We start from the raw sequence: 22,588 nt of genomic DNA on the forward strand, positions 1-22,588 counted from the left end.
ATTGCGGGGGAAGAAATAAATCAATGAAACTACCATAAATAACAGGCAGTGCAACTGCTAATGGCGGCGAAAAAGATAATTTGTACGTAAAGCCAATGCAGAAGTACCTTAAACTTGCATTCTTTCAAACGGCCATCAGTGGTGGGACTCCTCTGGTTGCAAAAAGTAGTCAGATTGTATAGAAGTCTTTGAGAAAATGACCCTACTTCTCTCTTGATTTATGACCTCGATAAACATCGTAAACATGAGTTTATGGCCTCAATCGCTTTTTTCAAGCATGTTCATTTGGAACTTATGATCCCATTAAGAATAAAATAAACGATAAAGCAGGGTGTGCTTCAGGGCGGTGCTACCTTGTGATCGACAGATGACTAATTTGAAAGAGTAACTACAGGTGAAAATGTCTTATTCAGCGTTAGGCTGTAGTTAGCTCCACCCTTTTGTGTCACTTCTGGTTGCAAAAAAACAAGATAGCCACACACTAAAAAAACAATATGGCGACGGCCCAAATGCTGAAAACTCAAGGCTTCATAACGCAGTCCAAAAACCAATGAATGACATCAGGGTGACTACGTCCAGTCTGTAGTAGTTTGTCATGCAGATAAAAGGGCACTTTAAAGTTTCCAAAAGAATATACTTAAAGAAAATCAACTTGGTTGTAACTCTTAAACTCTTTCCTGTTGAATGCTTGAAAACTAGCTAGCGAGCAAGCAGAGTAGTTGAAACAGTAAAAGTGATGGAAAAAGGGTTGAAATAGATAAAAATAATGGTTAAACAGCTGATATAAATGTTGGCGTAGATGGAGGAGTAGGTGTGTTCATCTAAGACGGCTGTGTGGCCACATTTAACAAAGAAAGGTTTGGGACTACTGTTGTACAGTAAATTAGACATCTGAAACCGTAACAGATGTGAGACGTTAATGATTAAAAGTTGAAAACATGTCCACACAAACTACTTCTTATCTCATAAAGGCTCATCTCCACAGTCCGGGTCTCTCTGTAGGTGTACAGGTCATCCGGCTAATATATAGACCCCGACAATGTCAGCCTTTGTTAACTTTGGAGGGTTGAGGCTGACCTCTGACAGTAAACACACCAGGGTGGAAACCATCACCATGGCGATGGTGGGGACCCCCCGCCAATACCGGTGGCCAGTTGGGCCCTCATGTCCTGCCTTGTCAACCCCCTGTATGGTTCATGGGAGGTCCCCATAGGTCGGGTCTTCCCTGCTGCCCCTCAGGAGCTGACCCCAGATCTGAGACTGTCCTGAGACCAGGGGGTGTCCTCGGCTCCTGGCCCTATAAAAAGACCCTTGAAAGAGGGCTTCAGGGGGGAAGAGGTTATGGGGTGTAACTGTCCCTCTGTTTGGGAAGATATTATTACAAGGACAGGTCAAATTTGGCCCAGACTACAAAGAGCCCTATAAATAGAGACGGAAAACACGCATATATATCACTCGTGGGTCCAATCAAGTCTTTTATGTTGACTGCTTCTTTTTTTTTTTTTTTTTTTTTGCATGTGCACAAAAAACACAAAGCAGGTTAATTGTCTTTGGTATCTCAAGTCAGATTTGATGGAAAACACCTCCTATATAACAACTTCAGAGGACTGGAGAAGGTTTTACGACTGTGTTATATGGTCTCCTGAACAGCCTGTCTTAACTGCTACTGGCCACCTCACTTGCAGTCATAAACACTCAGAGAGAGTGTGTGTGTGTGTGTGTGTGTGTGCCGGTGCTGTCCTCTCTGTGCTGCAGCTCTGTGATCAGTAACTGCTCTCAATTACAGTATTGTGAGCCGTTCCTTTTTTCGGCTTGGGGTTAAACTCTTTGCAGACCCCTTTGAAGTACTCATCCCTTTATCTCAAGCCAGAGCCAAGAATTTTTGGGGGAGGACAATGGAAAATGAAACCAAGAGGGAAGCTTATGGCAATTATCAACCAGGGCCGTGAGGAGGAAGTCACAGAGAGAGAGAGAGAGAGAGAGAGAGAGAGCTGATAAAGAGAGCAGGAGACAGCCAATGTAGGACAGGGGGTTACTGTTTCAAGTTTGTTTGGTGTGTACACACCCCGGGCAACAAGCGACTGCTTGGAGAGGAAACGGAGGCTACCTCTTCAAAGTAGGTGACAACAGGGGGGACAATGGCCTCTGAAGGGAGAGGAGCTGTGATGGTGGTGGTGGTGGGGGTCAAAACACAAACATAATCGAGGACCAAAGAGTGGCGGAGGAGGACGGGAGGAGAACTGAGGGGAGAAGTGCTGTTGTCAGCACAATCAAATGGCACGCAGAGAGCTGGCGAAGATACAATTAAAGTGTGGAGTTAAGACAGGCTTTGAAGTTGGACATGGTGCATAATACCCTTAAAAGTTAAGGGAGGGCAACAATTCGCCGGCTTGTTACGGGGCTGTTTTGAAAGAGGAAAAAAAAGAGTGCGGGTGGTTGAAGAGGAGGAGGAGGAGGAGGAGGAGGAGGAGGAGGAGGGGGGTTGTTATTTGAAAGGGTTCAGTTTGAGGGGAATGAAGTTGGATTTCAAGCGCCAATTGGCCCCAGAAGGATGTTTTTTTTTGCAAAACAGAGAATGTAAAGTGCGCGTGGGAGTCGGCGCCTACCTGTGCATTATGATGACGCCGTTGAGTGTGTGAAGGATGGAAGACGGGAAAAGAGAAACATGTCAGAGAGAGTGAAAGAGGGAGAGCGAGACAGGTGAAAGAGGGGAAAAAGGGACTATGAAGACACAACGAGACATGAAACAGGTAGGGGATTGGAGGAATAACAGAGAGGCAGAAAGAGGGGGGGGGGGGGGGGTTGTTGAAGGTTATTTATTGGTTTCTTTCCCTCGTTTTAATCCCATTTTGCGCTTGACTTTTAAGTCTACCAATGTATAGAAACAATGTCGGATGCACTGTCTAATCCCGTTTGGGCCATGAAGCTCACTCCACGCTGACAGTAATGACTTTCATTTCCTCTGCCGCTCTGCACTGAAGCACCATGCAGACACTTCACAGGCCCGGACGCCACCGCTCCGCCATGCTTGACAGGACAGCGATCCGTCTCCAAATCAGTGTTAACCTGAACTCCTGGTCTCCCTCACTCATCCTTAATCCGTCACTTTAACCCCGTCTTCCTCTTCCCTGACTCCGGAGCGAGTCCGAGGGTTACCAGACCGGTGAGGTGATTAACTCGCTCGTCCGTTCAACAGATCCCAGATCTGTATCTCTTTCCCTCCTCCACTTCCCGTTCCTCCATTAGAGGGGTGTGACACGTCAACTAGGGAGAGCGCCATGGCAACAGATACTATGTGCTCTGATGAGGGCAGACAGATCAAATAAGTGCTCACAAATGCAGATAAATATGAAAATGCAGATTTCCGTAAAATGCTTGGAATTAAACACTGAATTATCAGATCAAATCTTGTGCGGGCAATTTGAGTCAGCAGCTTCACACCTTTCTCAAAGTGTTGTTTGTTTATGCCAGCGGGTAAAAATTTTCATAAATTCTTCCTGAGACAATCAGATCCTTGAAATTACGTGACAGTCATGTATATTACTATTGGACCACCGTTTTCAGGGCAGTAGAAACCTTTAAGCACACAAAGGCCACTCAAAATGTCCTCGATAGTATTTCTGGGGATTTTGGGGAGTTCAATCTACATTCTGTGATCAAACAGATGAGTTTTGGGACTAGAAACCTACATTTTAGACTTTCTATATGCAAAGAATTGATCAAACAGAGGGAGTTTGTATTTTTCACCACAATTGCTGAGGTGTCAATGTGGAGAAAGCTTTCAAACAGCATTGAGACCGTAATGTTGGAAGATACAATGGTAAAGAAAACACATCTGAAAAGTTAAATGTATGAATAAACTATAAAATGAGCCATTTTTAAGTGCATTTTTTGGTGCATTTAAACTGAATCCAACAAATGTAAAGTCAATTCAAAGACACGACTGGGCACAAAAAGATGCAAATTCACTCTGGGTCGCGTGAATTGAAAAAAGGAAAAATGCAAAAGACGGCAAAACTAACTAACCTGCAGTTAGACTTGTTTTCAGTCTTCATACCCTATTTATTTCCAAACTAATTCAACATTAAAATGATGCACTTTGAAAGATATCTTTTTGAAATTGAATGAAAGGAGGGTGAAAAAGAAGAATAAAAACATGCATTATCAACTTTTTCTGCATTTGTGTGGATGTGGCCAAAGTCTACTTCACTAATCACCAGATTTAGTGGAAGATTATGTACCGAATAATCAAAGAGGCTGAGAGAGATAAATGGAAAAAGCGAGACAGAGATACCAGATATCCAGAGAGAGAGAGACGAAGGGCAAGTGATACAGACAAACCTCCCACACTGTCTTTAGTAGATGGTCTTCTGTCCCTCTGCTCAACCCACACAGCAAAATCACACCACAATCACAAAAACACAAAACCTTCCGTGCCTCCTTCACTACGTAGCCTCTAACCCACTTGTTCTCAAATCTCACAGCTGCATATCCTTCTCACAGCTCTTGTTGCACTTGAGTGACAGAGCCGGGTAAAAAAGGAAAAAGAAAAGGAAACATCACTGCCATAAATACCGTCTCAACAAAGAGAGAGTGATACTAGCTGGGAGAGACACAAAGGGGGAAGACATCAGTGTGTGTGTGTGTGTGTGTGAGAGAAGTGTCTGCGATAAACAGGTTTATTTATGCGAGCAGCGTACAGCAGCCAAACGCAGGCCTCCTAGGGTCTGACTCAGAATACGGAGCTATAAAAAGCCCACGGTGACACGCGGCTCACGCACACGCATGCACGATGACTTTGTCAATCACACGCTGATGTACAGTCGATCCCAGAGGCCCGTCACGAGTGCTCAGAATGAAGAGCACATGCACAGACTGTCACATGTGTAGATGTAGTATAAAAAAAAAAGAAAAAGAAGAGGAGTGGGGAATGACCTTAAAATCAACCGAAACTGCAGTTTATTACAAATCACTGCTCTTTAAATTCCCGTCTTCAAAAAAAACTTTCAGATATCCTAAAGGAATAAAACACTTCAAAACAAAAACTCCTCTGCACCACTTTTTGCAGTTGCTCTTCATTTCTAATTCAGTGCCATGAGGCATTTTTTTTTTTTTTTATCTTCTGTGCAATGACTTTTAAAACGGGCCTTTGTGCACTCATGTCATGAACACTACTCATTAGCTAACGAAACATTTAAACCGAACACATGACACCGATCTGAACGACGGCACAGCGGCCGTGAGCACAAGCATGAAGCGAGACTGTGGTGGAAACCTCCGGAGCCTCCGGACCGCCCTTTACTGCTGTCACACAACAGTCCACCGTCTGATGAGGAGATAACCGGGAGGAAGCCAGGGCTTTGATCCTTAATGGGGCCGCGTCGGCTCTGTGGAAATGACATTCATGGCTTGTATTTACACAAGCCCAATTATGAAGGTTATTTAGGTGGTAGACAATCAATTAGAGGGAAACTATGTCAGAGTAATGACATTAAAAGCCCTTTAGATCTACAGTATCAGCAGCTACTTGTGAAGGGAGTGAAGTGTTTGTACGATTTGGGATCTGATGAATTCTGTCAGTAGTTTGTCATTATGAGTGAAGCAAACTAGTTCATACCATGTGTCCTGAGATCGCGTCTGAAGGCTAAAGTGTTCATATCTATTTCAAAATGGTTGTACTTGCAGGTGTGGGACAAACAGCCTGTCGTCATAAAGAAGGGGGAGACGCCGAAAAGTCGTACAAATGGGAATAAAAGGGCACATTTCCCCTGCGTAAGGTAGCCATGCTTGTTGGAGGATGTAGCTCAAACTAACTCTTATAATTGTGACAGCAGTGTGTGTCCTAACAAGCACTTATCAACGGCGTCCAAGCATCTTTTTTTTTCCAACAGCTGAACCAGTCTGGGATGTGTCTGACAATTCTTGTCACTTTCAAAAACAGACCATATGACATATACCACGTCAGTTGCTATCTTACGTAGCGTTTGTCCAGGTGTGTAGAGGTGTGAAAGTAGGGAAGGTCATGAATGCAAAGAGAGACTTTCGAAGAGTTTAAATCAGAGATCCAACGATATGTAGAAAGGTAGAGTTACTTCAAAAAAAGACACTTTAAAGCCATCATAAAGAGCTGGTAGAGGTGTAAGAGAGATGCCATTTAAACCACAGCAGACAGAGCGTTTACATTCACTATACAATGATTTTGTTTATTATCCTTAAATGTATTGTCTTTTTCCACCAGCAGCTTTGCTCCAGACATCCTGGAGACGGTCCACGAAAAAGATGCAAACTGCTATTTATCAGTAGTTGTTCTCTGACACCTTTACCTGCTCCTGTAGATGGTTTCAAGTAAAACAAAACCCCTAAACAGCTTTGACGCTGTCACTAAGAGGGTCAAGACATGCAAAAGACACACACTTATTGGAGAATGATCAGGGATGCAGTGGGATGCAGTTATGAGTTATGCTTTTTGAACCCACATATGAGTGTTTCCATTCAGAAATAGTTCAAACACTTTTGCCTTCAGACACAATGGATGTCGTACGCTCTAGTTTGTTTGAAACACTGAGGTCTCATGGATGTAACCACACATCCATTACATGCAAAATGTCACACATACTTCTTCCTCAGATGTACACGAGTGCACGTATGATGCTGTGTTGCAATAGTTCTTAATCCTCCGTGCACTCCATCCAGAAACAACAGACTCTACAAAGGCTTTGTGCTGAAAGACTAAATTCCTGATTCTCAGATGTCGGCCTGACAGTCCTCTCTCCTTTCGCCTCCCTCTGCCTGGGCAGCAGAATAAGCACATCAAATAAATACAGAGAGGGGTATAGTGTTTCGTTTGGAGACAGCAGAGCAGGTCACGGACAACGGGAACACATGGAGGGGCGTGAACTGCGGGCGAAAAAAGAAAGCAATTCCAACGCAAATAAGTGTAGAGGCCTCTTTTGAAATCAAATCTGATTTTGGAATTTAATAACGACTTTCCAGGGTAAAAAAACTAGATTCTTTTGAAATTATCAGTACTCAAGCCAATGCATTCCTCACCTACCAGAGAGATAAAAAAACAAAACAATGGATGGGGGCTCAATCATCATAAAACCTCCACACTCTGGAGACGAGGAGGAGACACGGACGCCATTTTCCTGGACTCGAGTGTCTGAGTCCTTCAGCTGGGGTTTGAGTGGAGTCGGTGGTAACACAGAGTGGTGGTGGAGGCGGAAACACTGGGCTCAAGGACTGTAGTGTTTGGCCTGAGGTTCAAACAATCGACTCGCAGCGCTCTTTATCTGAACCAACCACAAACCCCACAATGCTCCACTCAGTTCAAACGGGGGCTCCAGCAGAAAGGGGATGCTAAATAGTGACGGGGGAGATGGGAATTCAAGGTCTTTGACTTCAGTGTAACGTTGCAGAGCCAATCTTGGTTAACATGCATGTTGTGGTCATATAAAAACAAAGGGCAACAGCATGACTTCTGCTAATTGAGGGACTTATTATAAGGTATTTGAAGAAGATGGAAAAACATGCTCAGAATTCAAACAAAAGAAGAAAATGAGGCAAAGTCTTTTATTAAAAATGATGGGTTTCGGTAAGAAATGTCAATAACAATAATATCAAGTTAATGATGTGAAAAAATAATAAAAAATTGAACAATGTAACCAGTTGTGAACATAAATATAATACTTTTTCCAACAAGACAAGGCAAAACTAAATTCTGACAATGAATAAATAGTTTATATGCTAATAAAACCATGAGAGACAACAGCACATTAAACTAAAAAGATGACTGGTCCAGTGGCATGACGGGTGTGTAACAATCAATAATGCTCACATCTGATTGGATGTCTTGTCCTTCATATCCCGGCGTGGCCTCATGGCTGAGGTTTTTCCAAGGTTACCTATTGAGAAAGAGTTGTGGTTATTCCAGTGTTAAACCATTAAGACACATCGCCAATAAAGAACACCATCATGGAATTTAAATTGACTCTCTCCTTTGAGATTGTCAACGTCTCCGTCACTTTAAGTTGTGAGGTGGAGTGAGTACAGTGAAATAACCGGTTATCTGCTGTGATGCGAGTGACTGACAGTCCTGAGAGATGTTTGCCGAGATGTGAGCGGCAGCGTCGTTTGACGAGGCCTCTCATCACTGCGTTTAGAAGATGCTGCTCAAAAGACATAAATGGCTCGTACAGTATGATGGATGGGAGGCAAATCAAAGCCCTCAGGACGGGAAGCTGTCACAGCCAAAGACGAGACTTCATCTAATGCGGCGGCATCGTTAATAGTGTGGTACAAAGTAATCCTGATGTTTACTATGCTCACAACCTTCCTGGTGCAAAAACAACGGCACATACTGTACATGCTTTGTGCCGCAGAGAAGAAGTACAAACTTCCACGTGAACTATGTAGAGGCACGTATGCACTCACACGCTTCTGTACAATCATAACAATCACGCTAACCTCCTGCTGCGACAGGCATCCAGGTCTTCCTGTAGCAGAGAGGCTCTCTTCTGGAGGAAGTTAACCTGCAACACAGAACCACAATGCAAAATATGGAACACAGTAATCGTAAAAAAACCTTCTCTGATTAGTTGTTTAGAATCAGAATGAGGAAAGTTGGAAAACCGGCGCGTCAGAATGCAGAAACTGGAAGTGGAGACGCATGATGGCTTTGTGCTTTTGGGTGGAAGGGGGTTAGCTAAGTGGAAGAAAGGCCCGGTTGTTGAGTCCAGGGGTCAGGACAGCAGGGGTTGGGGGTCAGCAGATTAAGGGGCAGCGGGGTGGAGGCGGCGGGGACAGAGAAGAAGATTATGAGCCAGGTTAGTCGAGGTTAGCACACGGCGAGGGATTCTTTTGTTTGGCTACAAAGTGTGAGTTTATTTATGAAGTGTCTTTGGCCGAAGTGAAAATAAACCCCATCTACATTTACACGGCGCGTCGGGCCTGGCAGAATAATCACGGCTCTGAAAGAATCCGCATTGTTCTGGGACTACCGTACTGGAGCCGAGGGTGCATTCCTTTCTGTGGGGGAGACCTCAGGAAGAGTTCTAGCATTTCATTTGGCACTTCTCAGTGGTGGAGTATCTGCAAAAAAAAAAAACCTCAACAAAATGTGGTCGGATTCCTCCAGAGGAACAGAAACTCTCCCCACCTTTTTAAAAATAATGCACTTTAATGTGCAAAAACCTAAGACGTCGTCAACGGGAGGAGAGAACGCTCCGCTCGTGAATCACATCTTATGAACATATCCGATCACAGAGCTGTGGTCTGAGCACACTGACATGGGATCTTGGTAAACCTATATGAACGAGGCAGAGGTTTACGATGAGCCCCCTTTAACAAAAACTTGTACATCAGCATTACAGAAATCCCTCTTTCATTTACAATGTTAAAAGCTGAGAAAAATGAAAAGCCCTTAATTGATATTCAGTGTCAAAATGAGCGGACTGAGTAACAACGGGGCTACATTTATGTGGTTATGCAAGGGGTGATCGGATGGAGAGACAAGGAGATGTTAAAGTTAATAAAGAGGATTGTCAAGGTCCAGTTATGATTAAATAAATAACTCCTACATCCATATTTGTGTAGGTAACGTTTTGATTGATTAAAAGTTAGGAAAAGCAAAAACAAAAGGAGAAAAATCTACTTTTAAAAGAACTGAGGATAATGAACTTTACTTTGAAAATCCGTCCGATACACAGTACATTGTGTTTAAATGGGTAACGATTAACGGAACAGACAAAGACAGGAGGATATTTGATAGAAACCTGAGCTCCCAAACGGTTTTTTTAAACATTCCTGAAACTAAAAGCCACCAGATTGAATGTGTCAGCGTGTTTGCTCTGGTCCCGCCGCCTGCATCTGATCTGTATCTGGCAAACAGTCACTTCTCACCTGAGCCTTCAGAGAGGTGATGGTGTCCTCCAGTTCCTGTCGGAGCTCTGCTGGCATCAAGCCTTTGATCTTCTCCTCGCACTCCTGACGCACCACAGTCACCTGAGAGGACAGAGGCAGGGCGGCCAAACAGTGTCGGTTAACAGAGTGGGAACACCTGAACAAATAAGTTAATAAGTCCATATGACACAGTAGTTATTCAATCATAAAAAAACTTTAAACTTGTGATCTTCAGCTGTATTTATGTCATTTGTAGATTTAAAAAAAAAAAACCCACTGACTGACACTGTAATTGTAAGTTTCTCCCCAATATGTAATATGTTTTCTGTTTTATTTATTTATTTATCTTTATTTCAGTTATTTATTGATTTTGTTTTTCTTTCTGTCTTTGTTTAAGGATATATGTGTTTATGCTGGATTAACACTCCTAAAAAAATAAATCTTTGTTGCTTAATTTGACCAAATGTGTATGATGATTACCTTATTTGTTATGTTTTGTTGTTAAAAAATAAAATAAAAAGAAAGTGAAACACTCAAGACTCAATTAAAGACAAAATGAAGGAAGTGAATAATAATGGATTAAAATCTTTGCTGAATAAGCACTTCTGCTGCCCATTCATCTAAACACTTTTATGTCATGCATGCACTTTCAGTCAGAGCGCCAAGTGAGTGGTTCCCTTGGAGGAGGCACACACACACACACACACACACACACACACACACACACACACACACACACACACACACACACACACACACACACACACACACACTGACAGACAGACAGTGGGTATCCCCTCTTTATTCATGGCTCAGAGTATTTCCCTCGCTCTTCACAGCTCCTTCACATCTCCACAGGGGGTCCACAGACTGGCACTGCTCGCTCCGCACAACACCCCCTACTGGCAGCTGCCGCCTACAGCCAGATCTGACACAATGCATTCATGTCCCCCCCAACACAGCTGGGTTTGGAAGAGGACAGGGCCGCGGTGGAGGGCAGAACACATCAAACGCTGCAGCAGCTCCACGGTTAGCGAGCTAGCTCCACTGGGGAGGACTGGAGGAAGTCTGTCTGGGGCTAAATTACACTCCACTAAACCAGAGTCTGATTATAGAAGTTGAAAAAAAAGAGGTTTTGGTAAATGCAACTAACCCCCCCCTGTGTTTTACCCACAAACACACATGAATGGACTCACACACACACATGCAGAAGCACAGAGAGCTTTTTACTGTACTGTAAAAAGCATTTACAGCAGTTTGAAAAGAGAGTAGCCGGATCAATTAATTCAGAGCGTGATGAATGGTTTAACAGAGCGGGAGGAATCAACGGGGGCTGTGGAAAGCAACAGTTTTCAGCCACACTCAAGGTGTAACCAAGGGGAGAGTCTGAGCATTTGGGCAGACCATAATGTCTTTGACAGAGCCCAAAGTCCAGCTAACATTAAGAATAACCCCCCCCCCACGCTGCTCGCCTCCACTCTCATCAGTCCGGTCTTTCATGTGAGGAGAGCGTGAAAGAGGTGAGGAGGAGGGGGGGAGGGAAAAAAAAAGATTGGTTTTCCTGAAATAATTTTCCTGTTGTGATTTAACTGATTGTTCTGGTTTTGGCTAATTAATCTTCCTGGGCACAATGAAAGGGATTGGAAAGCACTTCAAAGAACCCCCCCCAACAGTATAAATGATCCCAACATGAAGCAGCTCACTTTGTCTCGGCACAGTGTGCAGTAGATTAGACCGCCACAACTTGGCCATTTTTTTTTTTCAGTCTCCTTCTACCCTATTCATTTGAAAGTTTACAGACATATGTCTTTTTCTCTCTGTGTGAGAATGAAGTCAAGGATAATTTGAGAGTGACCTTTTTCAAACAAGTGGCAATAAGAAAACGGGGTTTTCAGAAGCTTTAATTTGAATGTCCAGGGAGTTGAAAAATCAGCTGAAACTGTGGGAGTGCGGATTTTTCCCAAAAATAAAAGTCTATCTATCTATAGCAGCTTCTGTAGTCATAACAGCATGGCAAGCCAAGACAAAACACACTCCACTACCTCAGACCAGAGCAATAAACAATGGTTGAATAAACACATCCCTTAACCAACCACTCTGAATATAAGTCTAGATTCTTCAAAAGCCACGCTCCTTAGTTTTGCATTCTTGGTTCATGTATGGTGCAGTCGCCACGGCAATGAGAGATCCGCTCTGCCTAAATTACAAGCTCCTTTGTGGCAACGCTGTCTCCATTTTTTCTTCCCATACATTAGAACGGGCACGGCTACAGCGGCGAAAATTCACCGGGACTCACAGGGAGCGTCGGGGGGACGACTGTGAACGTAAAGTTATGGCGGAATCGAAATGGACGAGTCAGCAAAAAACAACATATTTATTATGGGATACAGTGAGGTTGTGTATGTGGCGTCTGTCTGAATGACTTCATGGTCGACTGCAGCTCGGGACAAATCATGCTTCGTTAAACTTGTATTGTAGACTTTGTATTGTTCTGATCATAAAATAAGCTTTTATTTTGTATTAATGCATAATACACATTGTACATAATGCACGTACATTTGCTGTTTTAAGCTACGTTAACTTGATGGCGTACGATATTGCCACAGCATTTCTAACTAAAGCTCCTGTGTGGGTGGAGGCAGCAGCTATTTTTTTTATAAGAACTTCTCTGTTGTGGAAACGTATGCTCAGCTCACAGATACAGAAAAAAAGCAAATGATAGGTAAAGCACCGATTCCAATTTCTGACTTCAGTGCGTCTCTCCATGGAGTTAAAATTCAAACCAGCAGCATCTCTCAAAACTCCCCAAAGATGTCTGCTTTGCGTCCCCTCGCCTCTTCCAGGGTCCCTCCTCTCTCATCTCCATTTTCCTTCACGCAAACACCTTTTTCTCTTCTTTCAACATTTATTTATTTTTACAGCAAAGGCATGTTTGTTTTTCTGACAGGTAGCAGGAGGCGTGTGGCGGGGGAAAAAAAAAGAAGCCTCCTCACCATTAGGACAGATGCTGGGTGCCTTTGAACAGTACTGCTGATCAAACCCTCCACAAGGTTTTGGTCATTGACGGACTCCAGATGAGAGAGAGCAGGATGAGAAAAGAGAAATGCAAGGAAAAAAGAAGTGTGCCACTATCTCCCAAAGCAATGAAGAGGGACTTTGACTTTCAGGAGAAAAAAAATAAATAAATCAGGTTTCATCTCCACAGCTCATTTTTTAAAATGAGATTTTTGTTTGTTCCTGATGAAGCGTAATTCTCTAGTTTTTGAAGACTGCGAGGAGCGGCAGTCGTTTTCCCCTCCCAGTCATCTTAAAATGACAACATTTCATCTATATATAGTCTTTAGATTGTGGTTTTGACTTTCCCTCGCGTTTGGTACCGTCACATGGCGTGGTTTTTGACAGCTGCCAGCAGAAAGAAACAAGCCCTCAACACTTTCAACGTTCAAATGAAGTTTGTCACATCGTTGGGAAGCTTGATGTATGCTAATGAAGTTGGGGTGTCTGTGTGTGTGCAGGCTTGCGTGGGACAGGTTTTTTTTTTTTTAGGGGGGGGTGAGTAGCTGCCGGAAAGACATTTTTGATATACCCCTCTTGTTCCAAAGTGACAAAAACCTTGTCGGGAACAAGGGGGTACATCAAAAATGACGCCACTCACAAAGTTTGCACCTCCACATCCACTGAGTCGGCACTCGGAGTTCACCGAGGAGCGATTTGAATTCAAAAACACTTTGGTGCGAGAGGGGAAAAAAAGAAACCGCTTCACAAAAGTGAGAAAAAAGGAAGGAGGAGATTAGAAGTGGCTTCAGATCTTATTGAAGTTGTTAGAACTATGGGATGGATTGGTAGCTGCTGATGTAATATGCCTCAACAAAAACAGCACACAGGAAAACGACCGAGACTACAGAACTCAAGTTCAACTCTTCTGCATTTTCATGTCGGCATCAATACTGAAAACAACTACAGATATGATTTATTTTTTATTTTACCACGGTCCCACGACGCGGCAGAACATATCTCTGAAACTTGTACACTTCGCCGTGCCCGCTGTATCATTATGTATTTATACAAAGAGCTGTACTCTTCAACATACTGCTCCTCTCTTCAAGGAGGATTGAACCACACACAAGGAGCTGCTGATCCGCCATTTTAAAGTGTGTGTGTGTGTGTGTGTGTGGGGGGGAAGCCTGCGAGGGCCCTGCTAGTGTAAGGCAAGCAACATCTGTGTGAAGTCTGGGCAGAAAGGCTGGTTTTCTTGCATGGGAGGGATCGGATTACAAAGACAAGTCTTGGCAGATAAACTAGGGCAAGATCGGTGTGAGGAGACGGAGAGCGGAGGTTTATTATCATATATGGAAAAACAATGTACCGATGTGCAAAAAACTACGAGGATGCACTTATGATAAACACTAATGCAAACAGTCACACATGAACCAAACACAAATACACAGCAGAAAAGCAGTTTTCCTATTGACATGCACCATGAACACTCAAAAACACACACACACACCTGACCTGAGGTGAGAGCAGGAATACACATGATTCAAACGGTCTCTCTCTCTCTCTCTCTCTCTCTCTCTCTCTCCACAAAGGGAGTAGAACTGTGACTCTTTGCCAAAAAAGAGGTGCACACAAACACACATTTAGATCTGTGGAAAAACACTGTGAAGCCAAAGTTATACTTTCTGCGTCAGAGACTGTGCAAGGATTTGTGAGACGCATATTTCATCATCAGAAGTTCAACGCGAAGGCGCTGTGAGGACAGACGCGCTCATGCCAGGAACCTGTCCATCCCATAAGACACAGCTATTAGATGGGCGAAGGCGTCTCAAATGTCTCCGCTGCCTCTTCTGACTGATGAAGACATTCGTTGCTCCCCCTTATGAAAAAGCTTTTACTATAACCTTGTTTTCTGCCTCAGCTGTCGTATCTGTCGAAGCGACGCTTTCAGCTCAGAGTGAGCTGATGTGCAGAGATTCCTCCATTCTTATCCGACTATGGCACACTTCCTGTTTGTGTCTTTGCCGCCAACTTTGTCTCAGCAACAACAATCTGCGTTAGATTAGTGAAATGTGTTTGTGGCAGAGAATTGAGAACCGTCAAGTACGTACGATTGGTACCAAATGCTTGATACATTTCTGCATCTTGTTTACCCGTTCTTTGCTTTGACACATTGCCTGATTTAAATCAACGTGTTGCTGATTTTTATTTTATTTTTACCAGAAAGAAGCATCTTTGGTATCAGTACTAAAATCTGTGTTTCTTACTGGCGCCAGTATCCAAACACTTCAATCATACAAGACTAAGCTCCATAGACCACAAGCAATAAGTGGGTTTTGAGTGATTTAATGTGCAATATAAAAGGGATAAGTAAATTAAAGCACAAAAAATGAAATCAACAATATTTTTGTTTTTAAACAAAATGTCACGAGTTCAACTGTTGATTTCAGAATATGTGTTTGCTTTTAAAGCAGTGGACCAACGTTGGATTGAACCAACATCATCTACCTGAAGTAAACTCCGACACCTTTCACTACGCTCACACAGTCACTGGGTATCTGAGGTCACGCTACAAGCGGTTAACATGTAAACAATACGCCATAGTGTTGCTAGTTCATTAAAAGATGTGCTCTTCACCTTGAGAAAGTAGAATACAAGAGAGCAGGTACATTTCTTTCAATTCTCTGCATTCAACAGTCAAGGGGGTTTTTCTGCGGGGAAAACATTTTCACCAACACATCAATCGATTGTGTCTTCAGTGATGGATCGCCCAGTAAATACACTAAGAAAACACTCTAAAAAGCAAAGCAGAAAAAGCGTAACCCAAACTGGTATCCAAACGAGATGATCTGACATCACAGCTGGCGGGGGTCAGGGGTCAGCTCCTCTTAGGCTATAGGAAACAACGTGCAGCGCCTCTGGGACGGGGTCAGCGACCAACGGCTCCTAAAAACCACTGACCCCTTCCTGCAGATTTATGACGGCCAGACACTGAGGTGTGTGACGAGTGTGTGAAGTGTGTACAAGGGTCAGTGGGCGGATCAGAGGGGGACACAGGAGGATGAATGCCTTCGGTGTACATACCAGGCTACAAAGAAGAGCCTCCTGTGTGAGCTCAGTCATTAGTGCTTTCTTCTCTGTGTGTGTCAAGGTCAAAACAGAGCCTGATTACAGGGCATTCTGGAGAGCAATGGGGAGTGTGTGTGTGTGCACAGAGGCTTCCCCTCTGAACACAGGCGGTGGTGGCATTCCTGGCCCTAGGCACTGGCTCTTGAAGCCAAATCTGAAGGAATTTGGGAAATGTGCGAGGGGGCATATCTGTGACTCTGAACAGGAGAACGAGATGGTAGAGTGAGGAGGGGAGGGCAGAGAGGAGGGGGGAGTACAGCTTCTGTTCTGTCTTCTGTGGCCCCCTGGAGGGTCTAGTAAGGATGGCAAGTGAGGGTGAGGGTGAGGGGGGTAGGGGACACCAGGTGATGGAGGAGCAGAGGTGGGTGTTGAACGGGTCAAGAGAGAAAAATAGAGTCGTATGATTAATAATAAGAAGTCAAAGAGAAGTGTGAGGCGGGCCAGTAGCTCTTGAGCAAGGCACCGGACCCCCCACACAGCTCCCCAAGCTTACATGTAAATGGTAAATAAATGGTAAATGGACGGTACTTGTATGGCGCTTTTCTAGTCTTCCGACCAATCAAAGCCCGTTAACACTACACGTCATCATTCACCCATTCACACACTGATGGGAGGGGCTAATGCAAGGTGCCACCTGCCCATCCGGACTCTTACTAATCATTCATACCCATTCATAGACAGCTGGAACACAAAGCGGGAGCAATTTGGGGTCAAGTGTCTAACTAAGGACACATCAACACGGATTAGCAGAGCCGGGGTTTGAACCGGCGATCCTCTGACTGAAGGTCAGCTCGCTCTGAGCCACAGTCGCCCCCAAAAAGTAAACTTATTTGCTTTCTTGCAGAGTTGATGTGTAACAATAAAAGTTACATTTACATTAACGTAAAGGCTGAAGACGATGCATCGATAATGGTGAAGAGCAAATGAGTTTAAGCCTGACGGGCATGAAAAAGAGACGGAGAAAGAGAAAAAAGAGTGACTGTTACCTTCTCTTCTGTCTCCAGCTCTTTGCTGAGCAGCTTCTTCTCGGAGCTGTGCAGCTGCCTCTGTAGACTTTCCACCTTTTCCTGCAGAGCCTTGGGGGGGAGAGAAGGGAGAGGCAGTCAGTGTCGTCGGCTGATCTGGGTGGTGTGATGTGTCACTGACGCAAAGTGATATACATTCATCCACAGTCACATTTGAGCTAGAAGGAGACTCTTCGGAATGAGAAAACAAGAGCGATCAAGACATAAGGAGCCTAAGAGAGAATATTGTGGACGGAGAAAGGTAGACAGGAGGGAGGACAGAGGGACAGCGAGCAGAGATGCAGCCTGTGATTAGTCTTTCCGTGTTAAAAGGCTAATAATAAAGTCAGGACAGTAATTACTGGCAAGCTGGCCTCATTAAGCCCAAACTCATTTATAGACAAGGGCATACGGAAAGAGAGACTTGCTCGCTAAGGGAATTAGGAAAACTTCCAAGGCTTTTGTGAAAGTTGCACTCCTTTAAGGATCATTATTTCTTTGGCAGTAATAAGAGGGATGTATTATTTAGCGGATAAGAACCCTCTCTCACATACAAACTCATGAGTTGGTCAAATTTCCCCCCCATAGGCACCAATAAAGAATTGAATCTATTTTGCTTTCTAAGAATCAAGCAAGTAAGAAAGAGAATGCACAATATATGTGTGTGTGTGTGTGTGTGTGTGTGTGTGTGTGTGTGTGTGTGTGTGTGTGTGTGTGTGTGTGTGTGTGTGTGGGACATTTCCCTCCCTGCCTGTAAGTGATAGCAGTGGAAACAAAGGCGCAGTTCCTGCATGCGACGCAGAACCAGATGTTTTGAGCGCACATGTGGACACTTCATCTTTGATTAGCCGGCATGAAAAGCAGAGAGAGATACACACACACACACACACACACACACACACACACACACACACACACACACACACACACACACACACACACACACACACACACACACACACACACACAAACAAACAAACAAACAAACAAACAAACAAACACGAGTGTAAGGGAGGACTGGCTTGCATCAACATCCTCAGTGTGTCTCCCCAGTGGAGTTGAGCGAGCGGGCCAGGTGTTGCCTCGTCGATGCTGGGAGCTGATGGAAACACAGTCCAGGTGATAGCCATGACCGGCCTGATCTACGACCCACCACGCTGACATAAATCACACACAGACTGTCAGGCTCCGGGGCATGGTTGAACTTCTTGGTAGCAACTCTCTGAGAAATACTGACACTGACTTAAAAAGGAAGTTGAAACCTTTGTTGTCAGATTTTTTTTTAGATACAGAAAGATCTAAAATGATGGAAAATGAATCTTATATTTTCCTTTTTTTGACACCAAACTGCTTTGATGCAGGTATATCATCTTTATAATGTACCTCCCTCCTCTGCAGTTGCTAATTTAAGCCTCTGGTAGACGGATTACTAGACACACACACACACACATAACTAGAATATTATGAATCAGGAGCACGTCGGGGTCAGTTTTTAGCTCGGCAGCATGAAAGGCAGCTGGTTTTGCGGCGCGTTGATCCTATTAATCAGGGTGTTTCTTAGCCAGTCACGATCCCACCACAGCCCACGTCTCCATCCAGTGCAACCCTTGCTTTCGGTTTCATCATTTCATTTTGTTTATTGGTGCAATCAAAAGGCGCAACGACACTAGAAAAAAGCATTTGGAGTTTAAACCATTTATACGGTCCGATGATATAAAGTACCAGAATGTGTTGCACAAATTGTTCATTTCGGATTTTTAGCATATCAATAAACTGTATCAAGAGGTGTGTTTCTTGCTGTATGTCAGGGAATTAAGTATTTTGTACCCTCTCCTCCTCCAAAACTTCTCCATTGAGACCATCACCTCATCTACATCAATCCTTAAAAGGAAGAAGTAGGACAGACAAAGAAGACCCTGATAAATCCCCCCCCCCCCGTTTCCGAACCCACTCCTGATTCCCCGCACTGTGACACAGCCTTTCTGGACCAGGTCTTCTGGGAAGTAAGGCTGACTTAGCGGGCCTCACTGGTGACGCGTTCGGCTCTTTCATGTGGGTTCTGTATCTGATGTGCTCAAAAACAACTCTGAGGGTAGAAGTTCAGCGCTCGTCACTTCATTAATAGAATCATATGGGATGATTCTTCTGATGAACAAAAGCTCTTTGTGAGTCAGAAAGGGCCTCCGAAATATCTAGCCTTCATCGCTGTCAGAGAAACAGATATCACACCGACTCTGGTCGCCACAAATATGAATTCAGGAAAACAAGACCACTGAAAACCATAAAACAAAACAATGATGTGGAGAATGTAGACACCTGTGAACAAATGCAAGGACCTAAACTTTAATCTAATCTGAAATAATAATGAATATGGCAGTAAATATGACTAATATATAGAGTCATGTCTCAAAGCATTTAAGGGGAAATAAGATAAGGGGCACTGGAAATTCCACAAAATGACTCTGCAGGTGCATCAGCTTTGGTCTATTGCTTCTTTATCATTGATCACCACACACACATGTATTGCAGGAACACGTAAACACAAGATGCTGGTAGTTAGTGTGTTAAAGTGTTTGAAAGGCCGCATGTAGAAGATCCTGCTAAAGTGTCTCCAGATGCTCAGGACGATATGGTCTTTATCAGTCATGCAGAGTGGGATCATTGTGAACAGGCCAGGAAGAGGGGGAAATCAGATTTCCTTTGGGAGAGATGGAGGGAGGGGGTGTGGGGAGAATGAAAGAGAAAAGTGCATGCAGCAGGAAGCAAAAGTAAACAAAATGCAAAGTCAGCCTCGGAAGATGTGACAGGCGGAGGATGTCGGCTCAGAAAGGTGTGAATGAGAGATGGCAAGACGCTGAGGGGAATGAAGGAGAAGAACACGAGGCCGGAGAGAGGAGACGGGGCAGCGGTTTACCTCTGCTGCACCGTCCCACAGCCGGGAACTTGAAGGCCTCTCTCACCTCTCCATCAGCAATGTGCTCTCTGCCTTTCATTCCAAACTTTTTGCTCAAAGGATTAGCGAGGCACACGCGCACGCAAGCACCAACAAAACACGGCGCTCAGAGCGATCCAAGCAGGTAGAGGCATGCATTAATATTAACAGCTACAGTTCTAAAAAATGTGAGAGCTACACTCAGTCAAATGAGTGTGCAATTCCAGCGTTGCATGCACACACACAGGCGCACACACAGGCGCACACACAGACACACAGACACAGACACACACACACACACACACACACACACACACACACACACACACACACACACACACACACACACACACACACACACACACACACACAATGCCTGAGTCATCTTTCCTGGGTGGTCCTCCTGCACAGATAAGGCAAGCATGTTTCCCTAGGGTGAAGTAAAAGCAACAGAGGGCAGGGGGAAAAAAACGGAGAAGAAAAGAAGGGAGGGAATAGTGGGAGGAGAAAAAAAAAAAAAAGGCCAGGGGCCTCTTTAAACTTGGTGTTTTGTTAGGAGCCGAGCTCGCTCTTCATGTGCGGCGGGGCCTTCTATTTGCAGCGTGCTGTCAGAAGTTTCTCCCAAAGTCTGGATTAAAGAGATCCTCTAATGACACTGAGGCTGGACGACTTCAGACAGCAGCGAAAAACCTCACACTGCACCGCCTCCAGCCAGGGACACACACACACACACACACACACACACACACACACACACACACACACACACACACACACACACACACACACAGACAAGCAAAAGGGTAAGAACAGAAACATACACAAGGGGCATGAAGCACAGACACATAGGCAAAGACACACAGTATGTGGACTGCGCCCACCCACACACACACACACACACACACACACACACACACACACACACACACACACACACACACACACACACACACACACACACACACACACACACACACACACACACACACACACACACACCAGCTTTAGTAGAACAAGGAGGTGTGTGAATGTATTTGTACTGATCTAATAGTAAATAATAAAGGAGGCGCTAACGTCAAGGAGAGGTGGATGGCTGGAGAGATGAGCACAGACTCTCTTTTATCTGCACTTTTATCAAAGGATTGTTGGAAAGGTACAGAAGTGAGTGTGAGAGAGGAGGAGGAGGAGGAGTAAGAGGAGTAAGAGGAGAGAGGTCTCTCTCCTGAGGTGTTAGAGAAGTGAAACTTCTGCTTTTCCGTCTGTCTGTCTGCGTGTAGGAATAAAATGATGTGGTTTAGCAAAGTTGACCAGGACAGCCCCTCTGAAACACATCTGTGATATCGGTATGAATTGACTTGCTTTCAGTTCCCTCGATGCTTTTCAGCGTTTTTCCCTGAGTGGATTTCAAACTGAAGTGTGAAGATTCGACGATGGCGGCGGCACAACTCCCCTGCACGGCAAACATAACAGTTACCTCGTCTATTGCAATATGCACAAACGTCGGCACGGTTACGGAGGCGCCTTCCATAGTACTGATGAAAATAGTAAGACAATTGCCGCGGTAATGAAGACATGTTGCAACCGAGCTATGCCCACAGGGGGAACACACTGTTCTCTGTCTCTCCATCTCTGTCTCTCTTTCAGCTGCTCTGAGCTACAGTAGAAAGAGAATAGGAAACAACTCTGAAATATGCACCATATGCCCTGTGTGTATTTGTGTGTGTTTGTGTGGGCTCACATTCATATATTCTGTTCATCAAGCGATATATCATTTAATGGATGTAAAGTTTAGCAAAACTTGAAAATACAATTGCAGCCTAAAAACTCTCGTCTTGTTTTTACTTTATGATTAAATGTTCAGGCTCTCACAAGAAAAGTTTTGATTGATGTGCTCCAAATATTAACAACATGTCTCTCTCTCTCTCTCTCTCTCTCTCTATATATATATATCTAGTAGAGGGTACTTTACTAAAATAGCTGGACCCAGTCTTCTAACCTGTTGATTGCGGCCTGCATTAATCAAAAAGTGATTAATGTATTTAAACCTAAGACTCTATAAAATATAGACGTAGTCTCTGTGACGTCACCACTAGGTTTCTGAAAAGCCAATGTGAAGCTCAAAGTGAAGAGACAGCCTAACTACCTGCTAATCAAGAAATGGGCAAAGAGGTGACCGTCAGTGGAGCTGAGGCAGACCAGGGTGACAGCAGACCAGACAGCTAGCAGCTATCGACCTGGTGAGGCACCCACCTGTCACTCAAAGCGGCCCCGCCCTCAATTATGTCTAAATTTAAGCCCTAAAAAGACACAATTTATTGACGGTAATTACATGAAATTATACAAAAAACAGCAACCACAATTTGATCCTGAGAAATGTGTTAAACGCTGTCTACCACAACAATTCAGAATTATTTGTGCTTTATGGTATTTTCGCCAAACGTACGATCAAGTTATTTCTTTGGTATAGTATTATAATTAATCATTATGTTCTACTTTGTGTGGAAAGCCCATCCCTCGTTTGATGAGAACAGCTGATTTCATGTGCAATAAACCGCCTCTGCATCAAAAGGTATTGAATGAAGTACTCTAGTACGCCCTAGCCCTTTCAAAGTGACATTGAAAATGC

At 44.0% G+C, this 22,588-nt stretch overlaps 1 protein-coding gene across 3 annotated transcripts in view; it reads right to left on the reverse strand.

The window, feature by feature from the left end:
* Window positions 1-7,591: 7,591 nt before the first annotated feature.
* cep112 (centrosomal protein 112) overlaps window positions 7,592-22,588 on the reverse strand; it is a 95,679-nt gene continuing 80,682 nt past the window's right edge. For all 3 annotated transcript variants that reach the window (XM_054607407.1, XM_054607406.1, XM_054607405.1), the window contains 4 exons: window positions 17,013-17,102; window positions 9,901-10,002; window positions 8,467-8,531; window positions 7,592-7,904 (listed from right to left, as the gene is read on the reverse strand). In XM_054607407.1, the coding sequence (XP_054463382.1) occupies window positions 7,901-7,904; window positions 8,467-8,531; window positions 9,901-10,002; window positions 17,013-17,102 (261 nt within the window). In that variant the 3' untranslated portion in view covers window positions 7,592-7,900. The remainder of the gene's footprint in view (window positions 7,905-8,466; window positions 8,532-9,900; window positions 10,003-17,012; window positions 17,103-22,588) is intronic.

Source organism: Anoplopoma fimbria, chromosome 11, assembly GCF_027596085.1.
Source record: "Anoplopoma fimbria isolate UVic2021 breed Golden Eagle Sablefish chromosome 11, Afim_UVic_2022, whole genome shotgun sequence".
NCBI lineage: Eukaryota > Metazoa > Chordata > Actinopteri > Perciformes > Anoplopomatidae > Anoplopoma > Anoplopoma fimbria.